A 21,998-nucleotide genomic window follows, 5' to 3' on the forward strand; every position below is an offset into this window, starting at 1 on the left:
TGCTGAACAAAGGCCCGATGAGACCTTTTTCTCAAGCCTAGAAAAAAGCACAAGGCTACTGCAAAATTAAACAAGGTTTGAAAATGAGACATCAAGGAAAATTGAAAGATTAATACTTTTTTCCCAAAAATTTCATTTCGAAATTAAAAGAAAATACGAAATTTCACAACATCTGATCAGCTGCAGTGATAATACCAAAACCCAAAATACCAAAAACTCATTTAACATGGGGTAAAGTTCATTTGTAAATCATATTTAAATACCGTACTGTAAAAAAAATGCAATGACTAACCTGTATAAATTCTACTTTAACTGGCTGGCATGGCTTCCTTTAAGAGTGCGAGCTGTTGGTAACATGATGACAAATGAACACTAATGAAAGGTAATAGGTGTTAGAAAGCGTACTCTTATTCGTAAGTGCTACTATAGCTGTCGGTGCATTTTAAAGCATGATGACGTGGTTTTCATATGTACAAAGAACTTCTTTTTCTTGCAGCATTATGTACATTTAATGTTTTTTAAAAATTTGTCTAATGAATGTCCAAGTTGGGTAAAATGCTACGTGTTATCACACCTATTATCACTGGTATTTTTTTCTCATGTTAAATTGAAATGGGCTTTCATGTTCATTTGCAGCTTTCCCTTCATGCACACATTTTTCTGAGTTAATGTTTCATATTTATTTTCATTTTTCCCATTAATTTCTTCCTCTTCAGGTGCAATCTAGCTCCTGTGGTGGAGTTTGCTGCCGATGTGGGAACTAAATCTGATTTTATTACCATGAACCCATCAGTTGTACAAAGAGCATTTGGAGGCTTTCGGAATGAGAGTGACAGAGAAAAATTTGTGCATAGACTATCCATGCTGAATGACAGTGTCCTTTGGATCCCTGCTTTCATGGTCAAAGGCGGAGAGAAGCATGTGGAGTGGGTTAATGCATTAATCCTTAAGAATAAATTGAAAGTGCGAACCGCCTATCCATCACTGAGACTTATTCATGCTGTCAGAGGGTAAGTGTCTGGAAAAGACTGGTCTGTCCTTGGCACAATGAAGCTAATAACTAGAATTCCTAACAGGCAGAAAAAAGCTCAAGTAAAATGTTGAAAGGAGTTTGATATTTCCATTATTGTTGTAATGGATTGCATTTATGATAAAATGAGTTTGTTTGGTAATAAATGTCATCCACTCATTTAGCCTGCTCTAATGCAAACAACTGAAATGCATTAGCGCAATAACTTTTCACTTTCACTTTTACATACACAATTTTTTAATGATCATTATAGTGATTAATGACAAAATAGTCTGAATTCAAAGAGTATCTGTGAGTCATCAAAGCAGAGGACAATGAAAGTGCTACGTGTCTTCTTTTGGGCAAGACTATGGAGATAAAAAGTATAATTTAAATAGCGTAGGGGTAAGGTAACAACCATGTAAATGATGAAGTCTGGCAGATCTGAAAATAATGAGCTCCTTCCTAAAACATCTAGAATTTGTTGCAATCTTTCTCCTTTTGAATTTGGCCGGATGCTTGGGCAATTCAAAAACTTTTTCAGTGATTCTGATCAATATTAATGTTAGCAGTTGGTAAAAAAAAAAAAAAAAAAAAAAAAAAAAAAAAGAAAAGAAAAGAAAAAAAAAGCATCCATGCTTTGTGCAGAGACTTTTTTTTTAGCCCCATAATTAAGCAAGACTGTCAGATGAAGGCTCCAATGTTGTTGTCACTACAAATAAAAGTACATAGGGCTGTGCATGAAAAACATTCAGAAGATGATGGTAGTGCAATATCTGTTTGTGCAGTGAATTATGACAGTATGATAATATTCAGTTTGAGTTCCTTGAACTATGCTGTCTGTGGGGTTTTGGGAGTTGCCTTAAAGTATTGGTATTGACTTGTACCCCAGTTACTGATCATGTATCTGCCTAAAAAGTTGGTACTGTTACAGCAGCAGAGATAAGATCAGAGGGAATGTTTGAGCTGTTACCCCAATCTAGTACAGGAGTATGAGAATAAAGCTTAGAAATATGAGAAATAAGTTGTTCTTCAGGATATTAGGACTTCTGAATATGCTTTTCTCCTTCTGCCATGTCGCAAATAGATTAACTGCTCTATTCTTCCTGTGGTACACTTCTGGCACTGGAAAAAATAATCTGTTCCCTTTGGAATTTGGAAATCCTTTAATTTTTTACTGCGTTGCTCAGTTTCCATAGCTGTTTGGATAGTTGTTCTGTTATACAGTTACACTTCAGCTATTTATGGTCCCTGACTGTGTGGAATTTTCATGTATTCAAAATGCCTATAACACATGGATGGGTGTGGTGGGTTTTGTGTGTGTGTATAAATCTGAATAAATAAGATTACTTCCAGTTTACAAATAGCTGTTCTCATTTTCATCTGCTAAATCTGGGCAAAATTATCAAATGTGAATGGTAATTCAGAACATGCAGTCTTTCAGTTGGCCAACTTTAACGTCCTTTAGGGGGCTTTGTCTTAAAAAAAGAATTAGCACTGATGAATCTCTGAAAGAAAGGCAACAAAAGCTCTACCATCAGAATTGGTGTTGAAAATTTAGACTATACTGTATTTCAGATTATACCTAGCAGTGTCATCTGATATGACTGCACAAATTTGTCAGGTTGTTGAATCTGTGCTCTAAACCTTAGGTCCTCCACTTCTTGTGGGAAGTAACTGAATATCAAATTGTATTCTTTACTGTTCTTTTTTGTAATTTGAGTAGGAACAAAACAAGAAGTCAAATTTATCTTTGGTCTAACTCTTGACTTCATGAAGTGAGGTGCGTGAGGTGAATATGTCTTCGTGAGTCAAGTTTGGAAGTAATACAGTTAGCACTAATACATTTGGAACAAATATTCTTTAGACTTCTTAGATGGCAGTCTTAAAGCACCAGCCCATAATAATGAGGTTTTTATTACAGCAAAGTTAAATTTAGGGAGAGTGTATCATCTCATTACAGCTTGAATTACATCTCTCTTAAGATCTGTTAGGTTTGTATGTCAAATGGAATACCATGGTAGTATGAGAAATTAAGCAAAAACTGTTCTTAAATAAAAATGTGCCTGAGCTAAAAATAAGTATTTTCTACAAATAAGTAAAGTAACTTGAAAAATAAAGTAAAATTTAAAGCTGCATGACCTGATTATCAAATCAGTTCATTTTGAGCAGTAAGACTTGGGAAAGTTTAAACAAGTCACAACTGGTAACTGCAGTTTGAAACTAATGGACAGCTAAGTCTGCTGCCATTTAAAACGGTGTGTGCAACTTACATACTTAGCTTTAAGGAGAATCTTCATAATACTGTGTTCTATCTGTTGTGCTCATGTTTATTTCAAATTCAGTGTAAACTGATGATTTATGAGCCTCTGAAGAGACACCACCAAAAAGGAGCTCCTATAAAACACTCCTTGTTTTATGAATCTGAACTAATTTTGGGGGGTTTTTTTGATAGATTTGATATATTTGTTTGTATGTTTGATGCTTTTGCAAGCTCTCTGCTTGCAAGTTTGTGACCATGTTAACAGTGATGACCTAGTGGAAGCCTGTGGTGTTGCAAAACAGAAAGGGTAAAATAAATAGAATGTGAAGATTCCTGTTAGTTGAATAAGAAGCAAAACCAGGAAATCTACCCACAAAACCTGCATTTTAAAATATACAGCAAGACCTGTGCAAAGCACCTAATCTCCTTCATAGGGCGCCTAAGCATGTATGTAAGACTGTGAGAATGCAAGGCTTATGCTATGTCTTTCAGCCTCTTAAGCCGTAAGAGGTAGGTGAAGTTTGATTTATTGATGAAAGCATGATAAGGAAGGCTGAACTGGAAGAAGTGTTTTTTGTAGACTGTCTTACTTTACACAAGGAAACTACCTGCATGTGCAATCGTTGTTTTGTAGATTGTAAGCATTCTCAGATGGTTGTGTCTTTGTGCTTAAAAGTAGCTCAATGATTTTCATTAAAGGCTACAAAAGTTTAGAGCAGACACATGGGAATGTAGCATTTGCAATCATTGGCCTGTGGTAATATTTGTAACATCCCCAAGCCCCTCTTAACCTCCGTGCAAGTAAGTATTAACTTCTTTTGTTTCTGGTTTCTTTCCTTGATAATTCCAAAGCACTCTGGCTTCACTCTTTATTTGACTATGCATATTTTGCATTAAATAATAATTTATATGAAGGTACGTAGAGCTGTTTTAAATTAGACTTTAATGATAAGAGAATCAGTCAAGAAAGTCAGTATGGGTCTTACGTTACTTTTTATATTTTGAAACCCTCCCAAATTTGTAAAGACAGTGAGATTTTTGTTAGACCATGCCAAAGACATAATGCCAGGAGAGTCTACTGAAGAACTGTCCTCAACTTGAAAGCATATTCTTATGGAGACGAATAAAAGGTGCAGTTTTATGTTTAACAAGCTAAAAGATTCCATTAAGCTGTTTCAGAAGACTTATGCACCCATGCTGATCTTCCTATACCACAGATACATCTGTAGATGTAGTATACCACAGGGCTATACCATACCCATATCGCTCAGCTGGTTGAAATGAGGCTTTTATTTGAAACTTTAATGTATTATATTACAACTACATGTCTTCATAATCTAAAAACACAAAACACTGCTACAGGCCTGATAACTGCCTGAAAAGAGAAGATGTCTGTTCTAAAAAGCTATAATTATAAGGTTGTCTTTTTTTTTTGGAAGAACAAACAAATTCCCAGTGTAAATTTCAATTCATATCAAGAGTTCTTTGATTTAATGCACCTACTATTTTATTAAAAATATGGAAATGTAGTATATTGTGGGCTAAATCTTCAAGTAACTAATCATCAATAAAGTTAAGTTCATAATTCCAACCTGACATATTAAATACTAATAGAGATGTTTAATGCTGAAGGATGCAGGCTGGCAGCCACAAGGCTTGGAAAGTATTGTCTCTATTTCTCTTTGTGTGTATCACACTGCCAAATTGGTCAGGCAAATTCGTTGTTTTCCTTCATAAGTCTTTAAAGCATAAGGCATAGGCAGTTTCTAAAGACAGAACATTAACTTTCTTAGACTTCGGTTCTGATCTAGTGAGGCCAAATTCTGTATTCCTATGTACTGGTTTACATAATAACAGAGCAGTTTTGCTGCAATAACATATGGCACTGAAATTCTCTCTCCTATTTTTCCTTCTCTTTTAATGAAAGAAACTTTCTGAGCAGCACATAGTATTTGGTAGTCGCTCTTGATCAGATAATAGAATAATGACTGCATTCTGAAATAATTTTGAAAAACTATTTTTTCCTGTCCATTTGTGCACTTTTTGGGTCATAAAAAAGGTAATGTGGTGTTGGAAAAAGAAATCACTTTTTTACAGATTTCATGCCTTATTAAACTTCTGTGAGTGAAGGCCACTCTTGTAAAATCTCAGAGGGATTCCAAGTTTTAAAAACAGATTATGTAAATACTAACTCCAACATGATAACTACTTTTTTGTAATCAATAGCATATCTTAAATGGACATAGGATTCATATTTTTTACTTCAGTAGATTTAGATCAAGTGGTTTCATGTGATAATTTATTTTCTCTATTTTGCTTTTGTATGTCTTGATCACCAAGTTTGTGTTTCAAGTTAGAAAATTGGATTGGGAAGGAGCTTTAGGGGGAGTTGCATGATTTTTTCACAAAGTGTTTCTAAAAGCTGTTTTATGGAACTTTTTATGTAATTGTGCACATATTATTGACAACATAATTGAGGTAGTCAATACATAACAGAGTTCAAGATGGAACTAGAATCTATAAATGAAGAGCTTAGCTGATTAAAAGGATTTATTTGCTCTCTAATGCTACTGCCAGGAAGGTTAATTATAATAAGCAAACCACACAACTTTTTTTTTTTTTTTTTTTTAATTTAACAGCAAATTTCAGAAACTTTGATTTATTAATAGGCCTGAGATTTGATGTTGAACTCTTTAATTGGGATTATTTTTAATAATATTTTCCAAGTCAGATGATACTCTGAGGTGTGGATAGTGTCTGTATAGAGTCTGGTCTCAGTACCAGAGCTCTAATGGAAGGTGCATTAAACAGGCAAACAGGAACTGAGCCTGCTGGGACTAGAGTCCAGATCTTGTTGTTTACTTCCAATGGTGGCAGACAACCAAACCGGAAAGTAGAATCAGCAGATGCTTTCTGCTATGGATCCTGCCTTGCAGTTCCCTGGAGGGAGTAGAGAGGGCTCCTGACACTAAGCATCTTGTTGGTACATTAGGTGGAGGCCAGAGTTAACTCCTGCAGCCTTGCACAGCTCATCTGCTTCTGCTGGCAATTATCTGAAGGCATTTGCTGAAGAGGCAGAACACCGCTACCCCCCACCCCAGCAAGCAATACAGTCTTTTACAATGCAGTAGTTTTCTGAGAAGTTTCTTCTTATGTTTCCTCTTCCAACTCCACAAAACAAAGTTCTCACACTCATCTTCATGTGTAAGAATGTTTTCTTGGCTTTTCTTCCTATTGGAGCCATCCCATGAACTCTTAGTCACTCAGCTGCAGTATTGCTGAAATTGCTTCACATAAGATTCCTTCCCCTCTTCTGGGTATAGAACAATTGCATGGACATCCATCCTGTGGGATTTGCCTGTGCTCAGCTTATTTCCTCCTTGATACTGCCTGCAAAAGACTGGTATTAGAGTTGATCCTGCATTAAACATGGCAGAATTCCCACTGAAATCTCTGTGTTTTGTCTGTGTGAAGAGTATGCTATGCCTATTTATGGTCACTTTTCAGTGCAAAGTCTTTTCTCCATTATCAGTGAAAGCAAACAGCTGTTGTTTGAATGTAGTGACCTTTTACACAACTTCACCATGGCTTCAGAGTCCTTTGCTGTGGGAATTACAGGAAAAATACTTGGAGAAACTCACATATGCAGAAATCAAATAGTTCTCCAGCAGCCTCTGTGCTAATGAAGAAACAATTGCTGGGAGCACTCCATATTGTAAACACTTCTGTTTCTTTTCTTACTGTTAACAGACTTCGCTTTTTTCTTTACTGCTAAAATATATTTCTTAAGAGAAGACATTTTGGAGTACACGGATGAATTAAATAATCACAGCAGAAAACAAAAGATTAAAAAAAAAAGGCCATTAGGCTAAAAATACAATGCTATACTTAATATAAAATGACCATGTCTTTTGCATCATGTCATTCAAATATTCAAAATATTAGGAAAAAGATTCACACATTTCCCTACTTTTCAGTGGAGTACAATCCCGTTTTTCGTATACGTGGATGTTAAAATAGGAGTTCTATATTACAGTACCCTTGTGCCCTTGGTGTAACTTATCAGTAGAGTTGGTAAGTTATACAAACAAATGGGATGCCAGTTAGTTTGGATTTTCAGAACTTAATCTGTTCTGTGAAGTCGTTCTTTGGATCCAGGGATCCTGTACTAACAGGAGAGCAGGAGGTGATGCTCCCATTCTTGAAGTGGAGACACTCCGGGGTTGATCTTTCAGTCTAGCAGTTAATTACCAGGGCTTCAGGGCCCATGCACCTCATAAGGGTGCCTCCTCATCTGGTTCAAAGTTTCTCAGGATGCACTTTTATTTCCTTTGCAGAAGATCTCCTATTTTATTGTGTTTTGGGAAGATTTAGCAAGGTCTGCCAAGAGATACATCACTTTGTGAGAAAATGAGAGCTTTTTCAATGGGGGCAAACACACTTGAAGTAGAGGAGGGCACCAGGAGGAAACTGAATGTGTACTAAACTTGTCTGCTTTTTGTATTTTTCATTGCCTGGCCCATTCCACGAAGTATGCTATGAAAAGCCTGGTCATGATTGTGGGGCGACAACCATTATTCTTATTTTTATTTACCTTTTGATGACAAAATTCTGTGAGTTTTTAGTTTGTGGGGTTGTTGGGTTTTTTTGTCCCTTGTGCTGTGGCAGCTGCTTTGTTCCTGATTATCAGCAATGTATATACTTAAGACTTGTAAAACTTACTCTTCTAAGGTTGAATTTCAGATTTCAACTAGAGGAGAGCAACAGTATCAGTTATAAGAAAAATAGTAATGAAATTACCCATTTTCAAGTTTTGCTGCTTCTTTTGTCTACCATGAGCAACAGCACTGTACATAATGCTAATGACTGTTGGCAGCTAAGCAGGGAATAAATAACACATAATTTATTCATACAGTGTATTTTCAGATTTATTTCAAAAATATTTTGCTACTGTATTATTATTATAATTTTTCAATTTTTTATCTTATCTTTGGTTTCATAAAATCTGTTAATTTCTGTGTTTCTGAAAACTATAAAAATGTGCAAAATTAATTCTCATTTGACCATATCGTACTCCTGTAACAGAAATTGTAGCTGTGCAGCTGAGAAGCAAACCAGAAGCAGCTTTTATAGTCTGTCTTTGAGGATCAAACTACAGAGAGGACTGGAGTCCATAGAGAGTCATGTTGGATAGATATTATTAATAGGATGGAGAGCAGCTTCTTTTTTTTGACACGTGAGGTGAGCTATCTGTTGATTCTATATGATACATGTGCGCATGAGGAAGTTCTGTCAGGTTTCCTTCCTTTTAAAGTGCTGTTTCTAAGGTAAAACTTATAATAATTACAATTCTGCTATTTTTTGTTTTGATTGTAATGCCTCCCAAGAATTTTCAAAGATGTTTGCATTTAGCTTTGATCTTACTGAACTTTCGTGATGAGGAGCAATTGTATTTGAGCATTCAGCCAGTAACAGGTTTCTTCAAGTGCTTAGTTAATTACTGAGGAAATGTGGAAATAAAGAAAGTTATAGCTTTATACACTATATGGTATGGCATTTCCCTTTGGTCAGTTCAGGTCAGCTGTCCTGCCTGTGTCCCTTCCCAGCTTTTTGCCCAGTACCATCTGGCTAAAAATGCCTTTGGATCTGAACTTTTCTGTAAAAGTGGAGAGTTGTTCTGATACCATGTTATCATTTGACAAATTCTACTAGTTCTAAATATATTTATTGATCTTTTTTTAAGTTGATCCCTTCATCTAGAAAAAAAATAATAAAAATAGTTACAAAGAGAAAATTTTAAAGGCTAAGCTTTTTTTCTCTTTTCATCTTTGTTACATTTTTTGGGGGTGGGGAGGTGCGTGGAACAGGACAGGGACACACAAAACAAAAAGTCCAAACCAAACTGAAAGAGAGAAGATAGAAATGGATACACATGCCTGTAGTTGTTCTTTTGTAATTCTTCTGTGTTACACTTCTAGCTGCCACATTGGCATTAGCAGAGCTAGATCAAGAACAGAGTATGGCCTTTCATTCTGCGTGGAGGACCATGACGGATTGAAGATGATGCTGTCAGTTACCTTATACTCCAATTCAAGTCATTGGCTTGTTTGTGAAAATGAATAAACAGTCCAGTCCTTCAGTGAAATAATACACTGGGACAATCCCAAAACTGGTGTCAGGATAGGAAGAAGCAGTTTGGCTTAGTATCTTCTGTACCCTCACTTTCTAGTATGTGTGAGTTTCTTCAAGAATGCTTTGATGGGTTGGTTCGAAGTCCTTCGGTTCTTGTTTGTGTATGGAGAAAGACATAAGTGCTTCAAGTCAGAAGGACTGAGTAGCATTTGGGCATTTTATGTCTGAAGTTACCAAATGCCAAGGCTAATGGCTACCTTCCTCCCAAAGACAGCTTGTGGGGAAGCAGTCTGTCTCTTCCTTTTACAAAAGGAGTCCAGGGTTTAGAGTATTTCTCTGTTGTGTAGGAGAAAACCTCCTGTTCATCCCTCTTTCTGAGGTGTACTGGGTCTGGCTGGGATGGAGGTAACTTTCTTCATGGCAGCCCTGTGCCAAAATACAGGTGCTATGTTTTGGATTTGGGGGTAAAACGGTGTTGGTAACACTGTTCTGGCTGTTGTTGAACAGTGCTTCCAGAGCCTCAAAGCCTTCTCCATGTCTCACTCTCCTACCACCAGTGAGAAGGCAGGTACTGGGCAAAAAGCTGGGAAGGGACACAGCCAGGACAGCTGACCTGAACTGACCAAAGAAATGCCATACCATATAGCGTCATGCTCAGCAAGCAATAAAACTGTGGTAGCAGAAGTGTGAGGCGGGGGGGCCGGGGGGTGTCTTCCAAGGTGCCCATTGCTGAGATGAGGTGGGGCTCAGTCTGCTTGTGGGTGACGGTGAGGGATTGCCTTTTCCACCCTATCTTTCATTCGCCTAGTAAGCTGTCTTTATCTTGATCCATGAGTTTCCTTGCTTTTGCTCTTCCTGTTCTCTCCCCCATCCCACCGAGGAGGGAGCAGAAAGGGAGAGAGCAGCTGTGTAGTGCTTGGCTGCTGGCCAGGGTTAATCCACCATGTGAGGGAAAGAATTTGTGTGAGTATTTGCTACATTAGCCAACTACAGGGTTTTCAGAGACTAAGGGAAGCCTACCAGCCTGTTCCAATTTGCATCAACGAATTAAGAGACTAAGGTAGAAAGTGAGAAAAAGGGTGAGCATTGCTGTATTCTAAACACTTGGGAGATAAAGGAGCCAGGTGGTTAGGTCAGTGCTGTCATGCCTGGTGATATTTTAAGCACAGAACATGTTTTGAAAGAAATTAACTGGTTCATCAGGTGACGGGTCTGAATTCTGCTTCTTTGGTATTGGAAGGCGCACCTTGGTTGAGTTAGATGCTATGTGCCTGCGTTTCGGGTGGGATGAGATTTAAATCTCACCAGTCCTTATTTCCTTCCCAGGCTAGACTGAAGTCTCTGTTCCTCTGTGCATTCTGTCTTACGCATCTCTTTCAGCAGACGTTGTTCCTGTGAATCCTGTTCTTAGGTGTCCTGCTGTCCCTATGCTTATGTGTAGACATAAGGACATGTCTACAGATGTATGGGAGATTAACATTGTGTGTGGATCCACATGATGAGTTTAAGATGATAAGGTTGCTGTACTAAAGTCCTTTTTTGAAATTTGTCCTTCAGTCTTCAACAAGTGAATTAATGGGCCACAGGAAGAATTAAGAAAATAACCACTACTTCTAAAATGTAAAAAAACCCATTACTTTTATTCCTACCATTTTTTTTAACAATATTTCTGTATTGAAATAATAGTTGATATACGTCACGAGCACTGTGGAGACAGCTTATTCACATTTTCCTGCTCTGTATTTAATGGGAACCAGAGTCATCATTTTCATTTTTTGAAGCATATATTTAGTGAAGTTGTTAAAGAAAATTGACCTGGAGAAAGTTATTGCTAGAATGTGCTTTTTCATTTTAAACTTAGTTGTACTTTATTGGCTAGCAGTGGGATACAGGGGAATTTCCAACCAGAATGAGTAATCATTTTCTTCTACAACTTGCAAGCACAGAAGATCTGAAAAAGGATCTGAGATAAGACCCTACTGAGAACAAGTGCAACTGCTGGTTTCAGAACCTTTTGGAGGCTCGTGAGGGGTTTTTTATTTTTAATTTTTCCATTTCAGTATAAATGTGGGCACACTCACCAGAAGTGTTGGCAGAGAGGAAGTAGTGGGTGTATCAGTCATACTGAAACCAACAGGTGGCACAGCTTATGCTTATATCAAAATCTTCAGCTTCAGATGAGACGTAACATACAGAAGGGCTAAGAGGGCAGTATCCTCCTGTTTGTTCCAGACTGCTCCTACAGTGTAAAATCTATCTGTGGGCTTTGCAAATTGTTTGAAAGATTCATGTTTGGTATGAACTTTCAAGATGAGGCCTTTCTCACCTTTAGTCAGTAAGGAACAGTATAGAATAAGATGCAAGAGAGAGAAGATGGACTACAGAACATAGGTCTCAGTGACAAGAAGCTTTCAGAAAATAATCTGTGTTTCTTTTTATCTTCTGTTGCAGAGCTAGCAGTCATTTTAAAATAACTGAAATAAACCCTGAGGGCTGATCGGGTTTCAGGATCGAGGAGGGAACCCCTCCCTCAATGCTGCAGTGTGTTCTCCTTTCTAAACAGTGAGGTACACAACGCCTGCACCAGCTGGGAAGCTGCATGGGCTGCGTGAAACCTCACAAGTGTACTGTGAGCCATGCTGTGGAGACTGTGTGCTGAGGAGATGGTGTAGCGTGGCTGGCTGTAGGGGATTGCTGTAAGCTGGCACTGGAAATAAAACACAGGGCTTGACCTGTAGACCACTGATGGCAATTGGGATTTCTGCTGCCTCCAAGGGGTTTGTTGTGGGTTTTCATAGAAGAATTGATTTGCTGTAGTTCATGGGTTTCTCTGAGTCCCCAGGGAATTTTCACAGCAGATCCATAGAGATGACACTGGCTGGCTGTGGAGTGAATTAGAAGGTGAACTGAATGAATTCTGAGGAGTGAGAAGGGACAGGTTTGAGAGGATATGGGCAGAGGAAGATTAGGCTCATGCATTTGGGTATCTCAGCTCTCTGATGTTGTTAGTAGTGAACATCTGTCCTTTTCCTACTGAATCCCTTTAGAAAACAGTAGGATCCTCACTGACATGGGTAATGCAGAAAGGCTGTTGTAGAGCGCAAAATTTGCCTGAGATCTCCTGCTTTTACCTCATGAGATTGCTAAGCCATTGTTACTATTGTGGTACGATGATAATCCTCTGAAACAAAGGTGAAAGAGGAAGAGGAAATCTGTCTTTCTGGTTTTGTTTTCAATTTCTATAAACTTGTTTATAATATGCAAAGCAAGTTCCGGGCACAAAATATCTGGGAAATGTGCCAATGTGTAAACACACTTCATTTCTATAACATTGGTGACTTGAAGTTGAGTAGCTTAAATTCAGACTGAACAAATTACTGTCAATGACATGGCTGATGGTAACTTAGTAAAGCCACTGGCAATATACCACAACTTCTAGCATAATAGTAAGTGAGTAACAGTAAGACAGTTCAGTTTTTGCTTAAAGGCTTTAATCAAGAAAGTGACAAGTATTTCATTTCCTTTTAAAAGAATTTTTTTAAATGCACTTATACAACCTTTTTTCCTTTTCTTTTTTCTTTCTTTTTTTTTTTCTTTTTCATTGTATTCTTACAGTTTAGTGAAGTGGCAGGCTGATATGTTTTGGGATTGTCATAATTCCTTTTTTTCTTTATTTGATTTATAACAGCAGTAATAATAGTAGACACCTACCTGCTGGATGCCTCCATTGATACATTTTAAAGTACATGAAACCCAGAGAAAGAAAATAAAACAAGTTATACAATGGAGAGGACACATCCCTAAATTTTTTTGGCAAATAGTAGCCAATCATGACAAAAGTCTTTTGTCATATTTCTCTGTACTCCTTTCTGAAATACATAGTAGAAAAAAGAAAGTGATGCAGAAGGCTGTCGTATCAGTAAATCTTGGACAAAAGCAAGCTAAAGACAGGAAATCTTTCTGGAGGAAAACCATCCATTAATTTCCTTACTTGAAAACCACAGGAAATCTGTTGGGAAGTTATTGCTTGTAAAATTAGTAGTGGGATCTGTAGCCTTTCACACAGGTATCATCTGACCAAGTGTAGCAGTGAGTGAAAAGAGTTTTTTCTTGGTCTATTGCATGTCCTTGAGAAACCAGTTGGTGGGCTTGGCAGAACTCCAATCACATTTCACTGCTGCTAATTGGCATTTTGGTTGGCATTGTTTGCAGTGAAGCTAGAGCTTAATAGGATGTGAAAAGTGAGCAACAGTTGTTCTTTAAAGGTGCTGGTCCTTTGGTGTAGCAGCATGTGGACTCCTATGTATTATTTAAGTATGTTTTTCATATTTAATGGACTTTTTAAGGCAATCTCTTACTTTTAAGCTCTACATTAAGCTGTGACGCAGCAAATTCTTTCTGTTCAATCACGTTCTTCAACACATGCTTGCACATGCTTCAGTGACTACTTTTTAACTGTTTAAAGGTTTTGTGTAATCTTGATACTAAGGAGTAACTTCTGCCTCCTTGTTTTACTGAAGTAGTTTACTTTTATTTGTATGAAGCCTGGCTCTTCTGGTTGGTTAATTCAGTGACAGCCATGGGATTTATTATGGTAAAACCAATAGCTTTTATATCTGATTAGCTGCTCTGGTTCATTGCATTGATCACATTTAAGGGCCTGTAATAGATATTTTATATAATAATCTCTAAAAGGGAGACTTCAGATTGTATTGATTAAACCAAAAGAGGTCAGATATTCTTCTATATAATGGAAGTTATTTTAACAAGTAATGTAGCACTGAACATGTTGTTTTACTGTATCTGTCCAGAGCTAATGTTAGACATTATTGACTTGAGCCTTCAAGGGGAGTTGGGCACAAGCTGAAAGCAGTTTTAACCTGTTCATCAGTCCAATGAGCAAAGAGCATCCTGAACATATTCTCAAGTTTACAGACTACATTTTTCAACATCAGTTTCAGTATCAGTGCCATTAATGAAATGCTCCATGGTACAGGGCATAGTCCTCATCCTGGGATCATCTTTATAAATTTCCCTCTATTGCAGGGACACAGAATATAATATTCCACAGCAGGGAGCAGAATGTCCCATAGTTGTGTCTTTTTTTAGGGTAGATTTAACAGTTGATATGAGGTGTTAGAAAATGGTCTCTCAAGAATACAGACCTGTGGAATAGATGTTCTGGGGAACAAATAAATTATTCCAGGGTTTTCTGAAGTGACAAAGACAGAATTTAACAATTTGAGTAGGTCTTTCCATTATTGTGTTCCTAATTCCTTAATATACATAGTGGACACACTGCATTTTATTCTTATTCCTCATATATTTGGGTTTTTTTATTTTCTGAAAATGACAGCATTTGCATTGTTTTGAAAAGAGAGTAGTTAGGATTTTTTCTGTTACAGAAATGTGTTTACTGGGCATTAGTGTAAGAACAGATATTCACATCAGTAGGAAAGACTAGATCTAATGGTGAAAGCTAGAATTAGTGCAAGTTATTAACTTTAATTACAACACTCTAGTAACATTCTGTTGCCATTTTCATAGGAAAAATGCTAAATCAATTTTAAGTTGTAGTAATGCTTTCATAAAAAATTAAGAATTCTGTAGGTTTTTGAAATGCATATTTTCTAAATTTAAACCAAAGTTACCGATGTGTTTCAAAGCACTTAGCCATGTCTACCAGTCAGTCTGCTGCACATTACTATTACTATAACTTTGCAGTAAGACTACATTGTTCTTTTTCCCTTACTAGCCTTTAGCTGAATTGTTACCTTTGTTCAAACAAAAGGTTTTCCCCTGTTCTTAATTTGACATGGCTTTCCCAGAGAAGCATTGGCTGACATGGTTGAAGAGTCTTGTCCAATAAGTCCCACTCTTGTATTGTTACAAACCAAATACCTTTTCCCCTCCAGTTGCCCATGTTTGCCACAGGAGATAGCTTTGCATGTGGTAATTGTTAATGAACATTTTGTCATGGCCTCGCCAATCCCCAGAAAAAGTCAGGACCCCAGGGCGCAGTCTGACAAATCACGTACGTTCAAGATTAACATGAACATGTGGTTATGTTGTATTCTATATTATTTTGGTGACATGGGTATGTATTATTTCAATTGAAACTAAAATTCAAACTTACTTAACTTCTCTTGTAGCTGAAATATAGTCTGTGTAATTGCCATCATGTAATAGATATTTAATAGTCATGCAATAGGGAAATTATCATTTTGCATTTATTAGAGGATTCATCACTACTGTGCAGGACATGGGTCAAATTCATTTCCTGGCTACGGTGTCTTTGCTGACCCAAGCCATTATCAAGGTTTCCTACGAAGGAACTGCTTCAATAGTCTTTCTGAGGCTTGAATTGCTACTCTGAGACATACAAATAAAGGCCCTTTCAGAAAGGAAATATGGCTGGTAGAAAGTAGGCTGCTTATTTATCCCTCTGCCTGTTAAAATTGTCCCTGTGGGCCAGGTGAAATCAGACCCACTCTTGGGTTCTCATTTCCATTTTTAGCTCCAGCAATAGGAGAGGTCCCGCTGTGGGCTAGTGTTTCCACCCTTCAGCTGGAGGCTGACCTCTTGTATCAACCCTGCTGATGCCACAGACCAAACTTCTGCCTAGGGAGCTAGCCTACCATCACAGTTGGTCTGGATCAACCCCTAGGTCCATGAAATGTGTCAGCAGCAGGGAGCAGTGGTGCTGTCTCTTGTGCCACCCCCGAATGGGAAGGGAGTCCCAGAAGATGAGTGGAGAGGAAAGGAGGGGTTTCCAGCAGTGGTTACCACTCCAGGAAGAGCTTTTCCTTCAAAAACAGACACAGCATGATTATGAGTCAAAATATAAGCTTAGGCTCAATGAAGTAAAAGACCTGTCTTCTATGACTGCTTTCTCATTTTGCTGTTAGGAAATGCTGGTTTTTTCTATGCACTACACATTTTGTTTTCTCTGTCACTTTTCCATTCTTTCACTCTCTGTTTTGCCTTATTTCCCCCACCTCTACATATGTTTCTGTGTGTGAAAGAGTTTGGTAGGTAGTCTTACTTTGCTGAATAGAAGATTAGTTGTGAAGCCAAAAGTAGTACCTTCTCAAAAAACAATAAAATATTGTATGCCATCTCCAATCTGATATGATTTTTCTCATCCTCCTGTTCATCGCTTTGCTTCATCACTTCTGTTTAATCCAAACTAATGCCAATACTCTTTTTAGAGAAGGAAATAAGTAATATTTACAATATATATGAGAGCAAAAAAGCAACTGACTCCCTCTAAAACATAACTTAAATTTCTAGACCCATTTACTTAAAATGCAATTGCTTCCTTTTGCTTCTTTTTATAACTGTTTTGTTGGGATTGGGCCCAGTGTGCTTTCCAGAATGGAAATACAACACTACTTTTCCTGACTAAGTTTTAAGTTTGCACTATCAGTATGCTTAACTTTTGTGTTACTTGTTTGTGTTGAACTGTTGATTGGGAAATGGAGACGTAGTCATGCTCCAATCTTTAGTCTCTAAAGATTTGTACAGAAGTCTGATTTGGTTAACCCATTACAATGAGTTTAGAGGTGCTTGCATATTCCCTAATGTGTGTTTAATCACAAAGGAAAACTGCAGAGCTCAGTGCTACTTATAAAGTCACTGGTCTGAAGAAGTGTGTTGACCTGGAATAGCAGAGACATTCTCTAATTGAAGCACATTAGCACAACTGCATAAGCAAAGCAGCACAGTGCCTTTCTCCCATTATGCTTAGCATATTCACTGGTCGTTAGCATTAACTCACATTCTCTTAATGTATTGCTGTCTCCAGTCATGAGTGACACAGAACTGTTGCTATTGTCACTAGCTGTTATGTAGGTCTGTAAGACTATAAGATAGAAGCATCCTTCCAGTCAACAAAGGGTCTCACTCAGAAAAGCTTTGCCGGGTATTTTGCGCCTTCCCCCTTGGTCATAAAAGACAGCCAGATAGTGAAAGCTTGGACTTTCATGCAAACCTGCAGAGTGTAGAAAGGATTGAGCTGAACAGTGTTCTAGATTATCCACAGACTAATTGTTTACGAAGTTCCAACCAGGTATTTCTTTCCAATGGTGTTGTAGGAAATTGGGAGATACTTGTGTAACAGAGGGTATAGCATTAAAGAAAAGATGTCGTGAGGAAAGATTCCTGTTAGATTATGTGGATGAAACCCACACCTTACTGAAACAAATCAGAATACGCCTATGAACTTCCATATAACTAAGCACCTTTTGCTTTAACCTGGCCTTTATAGGGTTAGCATTTGGAGCAGGAAGAAAGTTGAGGAGAAGAAAGAAGAATCATAGAATCATTTATGTTCGAAAAGACCTTCAAGATCATCGAGTCCAACCATCAACCATGCCCACTAAACCATGTCCTGAAGTGCCTTGTCTATGCACTTTTTTAATACCTCCAGGGATAGTGACTCAATCACTTCCCTGGGCAGCCTGTTCCAATACCTGACAACCCTTTCAGTAATGAAATTTTTCTTAATATCTAATCTAAACCTCCCCTGCCGCAACTTGAGCCCATGTCCTCTTGTCCTATCACTAGTTATTTGATAGAAGAGACCAGTACCCACCTCACTACAACCTCCTTTCAGGTAGTTGTAGAGAGCTATAAGGTCTCCCCTCAGCCTTCTTTTCTCCAGGCTAAACAACCCCAGTTCCCTCAGCTGCTCCTCATAAGACTTGTGCTCCAAGCCCCTCACCAATTTGGTTGCCCTTCTCTGGACACGCTCCAGCACCTCAATGTCTTTCCTGTGGTGAGGGTCCCAAAACTCAACACAGTACTCAAGGTGTGGCCTCACCAGTGCCAAATACAGGGGAACAATCACTTCCCTCCTCCTGCTGGCCATGCTATTTCTGATGCAGGCCAGGATGCCGTTGGCCTTCTTGGCCACCTGGGCACACTGCAGGCTCATACTCAGCCAGCTTAGTCAACCAGCACTCCCAGGTCTTTCTCTGCTGGGCAGCTTTCCAGCCACTCTTCCCCAAGCCTTTAGCGCTGCATGGGGTTGTTGTGACCGAAGTGCAGGACCTGGCACTTGGCCTTGTTGAACCTCATACAGTTGGCCTCAGCCCATCGATCCAGCCTGTCCAGATCCCTCTGTAGGGCCTTCCTACCCTCGAGCAGATCAACCCTCCCACCCAAGTTGGTGTCATCTGCAGCCTTACTGAGGGTGCATTCAATCCCCTCATCCAGATCATTGATAAAGATATTAAACAGACAGGGCCCAACACTGAGCCCTGGAGAACACCACTTATGACCCGCCTCCAACTGGATTTCACCCCATTCACCACAACCCTCTGGGCTTGTCCATCCAGCCAGTTTTTCACCCAGCGAAGAGTACACTTGTCTAAGCCATGAGCCGCTAGCTTCTCAAGGAGTATGCCATGAGAGACAGTGTCAAAGGCCTTGCTGGAGTCCAGGTAGACACCATCCACAGCCTTTCCCTCATCCACTAGGCGGGTCACCTGGTCATAGAAGGAGTTCAGGTTGGTCAAGCGGGACCTGCCTTTCATGCTGGCTGGGCCTGATCCACTGGTTATCCTGCACATGCCATGTGAGTGCACTCAAGATGAAGAAGCTTGCTAAATTAGTATATTGACAAGTCATGGAAAGATTTTGAATGGGAACATCCATCAGCCAGTTTGTAGCTGTGCTTTGTAGCTATAGGCATAGCAAAATAGTTTCTCTTCTCTGAATTCATGCAGAAGGAATCAAACAAAGGAAAAAGGAAGCCTATCAAATTACGACAAATAGTTGCTTGGGTTTGGTATTCAACTTGTCAGTTCTATGTTTTTTCCTAGTTAATCAAATGTTTTTTCTTTTGTGCTGTTTTCTCATCATTGCTACTGTACCTTGCTACAGACATTTGTTTCGTATTAGCTTAGATTTGACTGTTTATGAACCATCTAAACACATCTCCCATCTTCCATTTCACATCCTCATAAATTCACATACATGCTTTTTGATCACTATTTTTACACCTGGTGTGGTTTAACCCTGCCAGCAACTAAGCACCACACAGCCGCTCACTCACTCCCCCCCCCCCAACCCAGTGGGATGGGGCAGAAAATCAGGTAAAGAAGCAAAACCCGTGGGTTGAGATAAGAACGGTTTAATAGAACAGAAAAGAAGAAACTAATAATGATAATGATAACACTAATAAAATGACAACAGTAATGATAAAAGGATTGGAATGTACAAATGATGTGCAGTGCAATTGCTCACCACCTGCCGACCAACACCCAGCTAGTCCCTGAGCCGCGATTCCCTGCCCCCACTTCCCAGTTCCTATACTAGATGGGACGTCATATGGTATGGAATACCCTGTTGGCCAGTTTGGGTCAGCTGCCCTGGCTGTGTCCTGTGCCAACTTCTTGTGCCCCTCCAGCTTCCTCACTGGCTGGTCTTGAGAAGCTGAAAAATCCATTAGACTAAACACTACTTAGCAACAACTGAAAACATCAGTGTTATCAACCTTCTTCTCATACTGAACTTGAAACATAGCACTGTACCAGCTGCTAGGAAGACAGTTAACTCTATCGCAGCTGAAACCAGGATACACCTAAGGGTCCCTCTGTTCAAGTGTTCTCCATGATTTTTTAAGGTTTTATCTTAGCCCTTAATATTTCCATGTGTTTAAACAGTTCCACCGGGCAAGAGTAAAACATATGAAAAATAGTCTTCTTAACTGTTGGAAATGAAAGGAAAAAAAAAAGCACATTAATGCCAGCAGCTTTTAACCAGTGTATAATAAAAAATAATTTACTTGGTGCAGATTCTGGCTATGTTAATCAAAAATAGATGGATTTGAACTTACAGACTGAGACATTGACTTTTATCTTGTAAGTGTGAATGTGGTTCATTCATTTATAATGTAAGGAGGGGGAGTAACACAAAAAGAAATTGATGCAGTTTTATTATTTATCACTGGTGGGTTCTAGTTGATGGCCACAAATTGAAAAAAAATATAGGTTTTTTGAGCAGGTCAGAAAATGTTAACCTGAAGGAAACATGAACATACCTTCATATCTTTGTATATGAGCTGGTAATGTGCACTTGCAGCCCAGAAAGCCAACTGTATCCTGGGCTGCATAAAAAGAAGCATGGCCATCATGTCAAGGGAGGTGGTTCTCCCCCTCTACTCCACTCTCGTGAGACCCCACCTGCAGTACTGCATCCAGCTCTAGAGTCCCCAGTGGAACAAAGACTGTTGGAGCAAGTCCAGAGGAGGGCCAAGAAAATGGTCAGAGGCCTGGACTACCTCCCATATGAAGACAGGCTGAGAGAGTTGGGGTTGTTCAACCTGGAGGAGAGAAGGCTCTGGGGAGAACTTATTGCGGCCTTTCAATACTTAAAGGGGGCTTGTAAGAAAGACAGAGAGAGACTTTTTGCCAAGACTTATAGTGTGAGGACAAGGGGCAATGGTTTTGAACTGAAAGAAGGTAGGTTTAGATTAGACGGAAGAAATGTTTTATTATGAGGGTGGTGAGACAGTGGAACAGGTTGTCCAGAGAGGTGGTAGATGCCCCATCCCTGGAAGCGTTCAAGGCTGGGCTGGGCAGGGCTTTGAGCAACCTGATCTAGTTGAAGATGTCCCTGCCCCTGGCAGGGGGAGTTAGACTAGATGATCTTTAAAGGTCCCTCCTAACGCAAACGATTCTGTGATTCTGTAATTCATAGGATTCTGTATTTTGCCCCATTATCTGTATTGCAGGAGTATGTTATTATCTAAGTATGTCACAGAGAAATAAGGTAGACATGGAGCACCTCACTGAGAGATGTATCTCTCTTCACCAGACCTCAGGAAGGAGCTGATTTGCCACAAAGGAAAACCTTTTCACCAGAAGTTTACCTATTAGCTTTCCTAGTCTGTAAAATGTACTCTAGGTCTATTTTACTCCACCTTTGCTATGTACCTGTGTGCACATCTAGGGCACCTGTGATATCTGAATAAATTATTTATAACTGACTTCTTTTAAATTAAGATATGTTTCACCTATAAAAATGGTTTTGTGCATGAGTTGATGGAGCAACGCTTTTCAGCAGCAGCATGTACTGTGCTAGAATGTCAGCTGATGACTTCCATGACTCTGAAGCAAGGATAAGTGTTTAAGTCGCTATGCAACAGAAGACTAACCACATTTACTGTCAAAGGTTCCATGCCTTTTTTGGTGTAAATGGATTTCTAAGGGCTTAAAACAGTTTAAAAAATAAATTTATGGATATTCTTTGCGATTTTCAGTAGCTACATAAGTAAGTAGCCTCTACTGTCTCTTTCTTTCTTGTAGTGTGATGTATGAGAAAGAATATTTCTAACTAACTACCCAACCACCAGATCAGTGTTTCCAAGGTGTTTTGAGAGTTGGAGGAAGACAACAGTCTAGCCAAACTCAGCATGCTTGGCACAGTAGGGAATAGTGACTGGTGGTAGGCAGGTAAAGAGATCATGACTTGTTACAGAAGTAACAGAAGTAAAACAAGTGCAGGCAGAGTTCTGATGGTGCAGCCTGAGACACTGAGTCATTTCTGTGGCTTACAAGTCACAGTGAAAAGAGAAGTGGTTGAAGG

At 38.9% G+C, this 21,998-nt stretch overlaps 1 protein-coding gene across 1 annotated transcript in view; it reads left to right on the plus strand.

Moving 5' to 3' along the window:
- The window catches only part of ST8SIA4 (ST8 alpha-N-acetyl-neuraminide alpha-2,8-sialyltransferase 4), a 64,546-nt gene that overhangs the window by 28,364 nt on the left and 14,184 nt on the right, over positions 1-21,998 (plus strand). The window contains exon 4 of the mRNA XM_030005385.1: positions 717-1,010. Coding sequence (XP_029861245.1) covers positions 717-1,010 — 294 coding nt within the window. The remainder of the gene's footprint in view (positions 1-716; positions 1,011-21,998) is intronic.

The sequence above is a fragment of the Aquila chrysaetos genome, chromosome Z, assembly GCF_900496995.4.
Source record: "Aquila chrysaetos chrysaetos chromosome Z, bAquChr1.4, whole genome shotgun sequence".
In the NCBI taxonomy this organism is placed as follows: Eukaryota; Metazoa; Chordata; class Aves; order Accipitriformes; family Accipitridae; genus Aquila; species Aquila chrysaetos.